This window comes from Olea europaea, unplaced genomic scaffold (assembly GCF_002742605.1).
Source record: "Olea europaea var. sylvestris unplaced genomic scaffold, O_europaea_v1 scaffold4607, whole genome shotgun sequence".
Taxonomy (NCBI): Eukaryota; Viridiplantae; Streptophyta; class Magnoliopsida; order Lamiales; family Oleaceae; genus Olea; species Olea europaea.
The window spans coordinates 17,896-20,889 of NW_019262918.1; the positions used below are offsets into that span (position 1 = coordinate 17,896).

The following is a 2,994-nucleotide window of genomic DNA, read 5'->3' on the forward strand; positions in this document are numbered from 1 at the left end:
CGCCTGTAAATCCCCCAAAGGTGAGACATGTATGGAGGACTGAATTTTGCCTATTTGAAAACGTATTCTATAATTTCTAAATCCCATGCTAATTCTCACGTCGGAGGTACAATGGGGGAGAAAGCTCCGACCTCATTTTTTAGGTAACATATGTTTATTGGAGTAATAGAAACACCTTGCTCCATCAGGACGGCATGAAGGTTTATCTATAAAATTTATGGTTGAAAATGAGTTTTGAGAAAAATGGAGCTCAAAAAGGGGTTTAAATGGATTCATCGTCATAATAATAATAATAATAATAATAATAATAATAATAATAATAGCAGCAGCAGCAGCAACAGCAACAACAATAACAACAGCAGCAAAAACAACATGAATGATATATATTTAAGAAAATTAGGAAAAATGCATAATATAGGGACCCAATCCATCACTAAACATAACCATCATCTGCAAAGAGCTACTAAGATTAATGAAACTAAACAATTTAGTACAATGATGTAAAAGAACGCTGCCCTATTAGAGATTACAAAGTGATTCGTTCTTTTTGATATTCATGTATCATTGAATTATGAGGGGAATATGATCTTCGTCCTTGCGTACAATCCTCAGCCGCTTTACGCTATCTACGAAATCTCTGTTCATAATCGTTATAAGATAAATCAAATAACTAGATTCAATCTTCGAACTGATGTGCTTTAGAATGCAAATAAATAAATAAAACTGTGCATCAATTTTAAGATGCAATAGACCATCAACCATAACTAAACATGGCATAATCGTTATAAGATAAATCAAATAACTAGATTCAATCTTCGAACTGATGTGCTTTAGAATGCAAATAAATAAATAAAACTGTGCATCAATTTTAAGATGCAATAGACCATCAACCATAACTAAACATGGCAAGGTCAACATTTTTGCCATTCCCGTTCTAACACGACCATGCGCTTGTTTGAGACCCATTAAAATGTAAAAACTCATTTCTGTTTCAAATTTAGTGGGACTGTATTCTTTGTATCTGTTAGGAAAAGAGGAAATGAATTTCCCTTTAAAATGTGATTTTAATGAGCTTCAAATTACAAGCACCTAATTTTATTTTTATGTTTTTGCACTAAGACTAGCCATATAGGTAGATTTGTGTTGGCCACGGGTGTTGCGTTCTCGACTTGACACACGACGTATAATTTTTGGATCTGTCATCACGACTCGCTTTCTCATTCTTGATTGCAAATCTGTCTATACGATGATTTAGAATTTTTTTCCCTCAAGTTTCACTAGACGAGTCTTTGATCAATGGAGTGAAGAGAAAGAATTCATAACCTATGAATTAACAAAGAAACTTACTTCCATGGAGAATCCCCAACAGTCCTCCATTGCTCGTCTTTGTCCTTGTAAAACAAGGAGAATTCAGACTCAGCTTCGAACAGATGCAGACCGGCTATGGATTGATTCCCTAATCAACAATTCAAATCCATTATTCATTTTGAACAAATTAATCCCAAGTTTTTGGAACATACCAAACATGTCTTCAAGTTGAAGTGCAAGGCTTAAATAATCCATATGATCAAGGATACAAATCTTCCTGCCAACTACTACCCCATCCATATTAACTTTCACGTAAGCCCAACGCTCTCTGCTTTGAATCCCTTCTGCTTCATCGTCGCAATTTTCCTTTATTTTTTGTGGATATAAATCGATGCTGCTTTTCGACTGGGGATGTAGCTGCTGCCAATCTACCAAGACTTCGTAATTTTCTGCACTTAACAGCAACAGAAATGTGAATTGTAATTATCATATTGAAGCACTGGTTATCAAATTGCACAACCTTTAGTGTCGGATAACTTTCAATCAAACTATTAAGATCAAATTAATGAAATTCCATCTACTCGGTGTGGGGAAGGGATGAATACGGTTCTTTTTGGACGGTTTGTAAAAAAATTTCAAGCCAAACCACTTAAAGCGGTTTGAAATTTTTCCGAACCAAACCAAACCACTTTTCTCGATTTGATCCGGTTTAAATCTGCGGTTTAACTTAAATCTTAAATATTATTGGAAACGTAAAGAAAAGTTTTGAGTTTTTAGTAGGGAACATAATTATATATCTCAAGGCACATGAAAGAATACATTTAAAAGGAGTAACAGCATCTAAACCTACCCTAATTTCTAGTAACCATTATATGGTGAAGTCTCCATATCTTGTCCTATATAAAGAATTCTTAAATGACATTTTGTTTCCCTAAATATCAAATGCTGATATGCATATAGGAAAATTATTTCATCCGAAAACAAAGAAAAGAAAAACATAGTATATAATAAGTTCAAGATCCGATAGGGCCCGAAGTATTTTACTACAGAAAATTTTCAAATACCATACCGTGGCTCGATGGATAATATGCCTCCGGCTGCAAAGTTTTAAGACTTAGCCCGAGATCAATAATGTTGGCTTCTTCTTTGCTTTGATAATAGGAAAGAGCAGCATGGTTTAGAAGGTAGTCTGATGCATTTGAATCCATGGACACAGCAGAAAGAAATTTAGAAGGGGCAATTCAATGATGGACAAATCTACATCAAAGGCCATTTAAATCACTTTGTGACAAAGTATTGAACTTGGCAAAAAGGATGCAAATTGAAGTGGGACCTAGGGAAGACAAGAAACCCTTTATCCCATTATCAATCATTGAGTAGCAGTTATGAATTCTTGCATTATTTTACATGTAAATACTCGAAGAAGTACCAAAAGAACATGTAGACAATGGATGGGTTATAGAGATACTGTAAAAGTAGGCTTGGATTCTGCATCCCTGTATTGCTACAAAGATCCTTCTACTCAGGTGCAAATCTGACAGTGGTCAGATGCAGCAAAACATACCAGTTATAATGGGAGTTGAACTTCTTTCACTGGAATATTAGCAAAAAGGATCAGTAATTTCGGCAAAAAAATTTAAATTTCATGACTTGATCAGTCACTACAGCAAACTAGATCCTAGTAAT

At 34.6% G+C, this 2,994-nt stretch overlaps 1 protein-coding gene across 1 annotated transcript; it reads right to left on the reverse strand.

Annotated features, from left to right (window-relative positions):
* Window positions 1-369: 369 nt before the first annotated feature.
* On the reverse strand, window positions 370-2,534 carry LOC111388155 (auxin-responsive protein IAA32-like). The gene is made up of 4 exons (XM_023012839.1): window positions 2,378-2,534; window positions 1,521-1,757; window positions 1,348-1,456; window positions 370-637 (listed from the first exon to the last, which is right to left on the reverse strand). The coding sequence occupies exons 1-4, from the start codon at window positions 2,514-2,516 to the stop codon at window positions 562-564; spliced, it is 561 nt and encodes a 186-aa protein (XP_022868607.1). The 5' UTR covers window positions 2,517-2,534; the 3' UTR covers window positions 370-561.
* Between the last annotated feature and the right edge of the window lie 460 nt (window positions 2,535-2,994).

Bases quoted from the DNA above. Each gene is read 5' to 3' on its own strand.
- LOC111388155 (XM_023012839.1), bottom strand. From the start codon at position 2,516: ATGGATTCAAATGCATCAGACTACCTTCTAAACCATGCTGCTCTTTCC. The intron at 1,758-2,377 runs GTATGGTATTTG...TGTTAAGTGCAG, and splicing joins ATATTATCCATCGAGCCACG to AAAATTACGAAGTCTTGGTA. The intron at 1,457-1,520 runs GTATGTTCCAAA...ATTGTTGATTAG, and splicing joins TCAACTTGAAGACATGTTTG to GGAATCAATCCATAGCCGGT.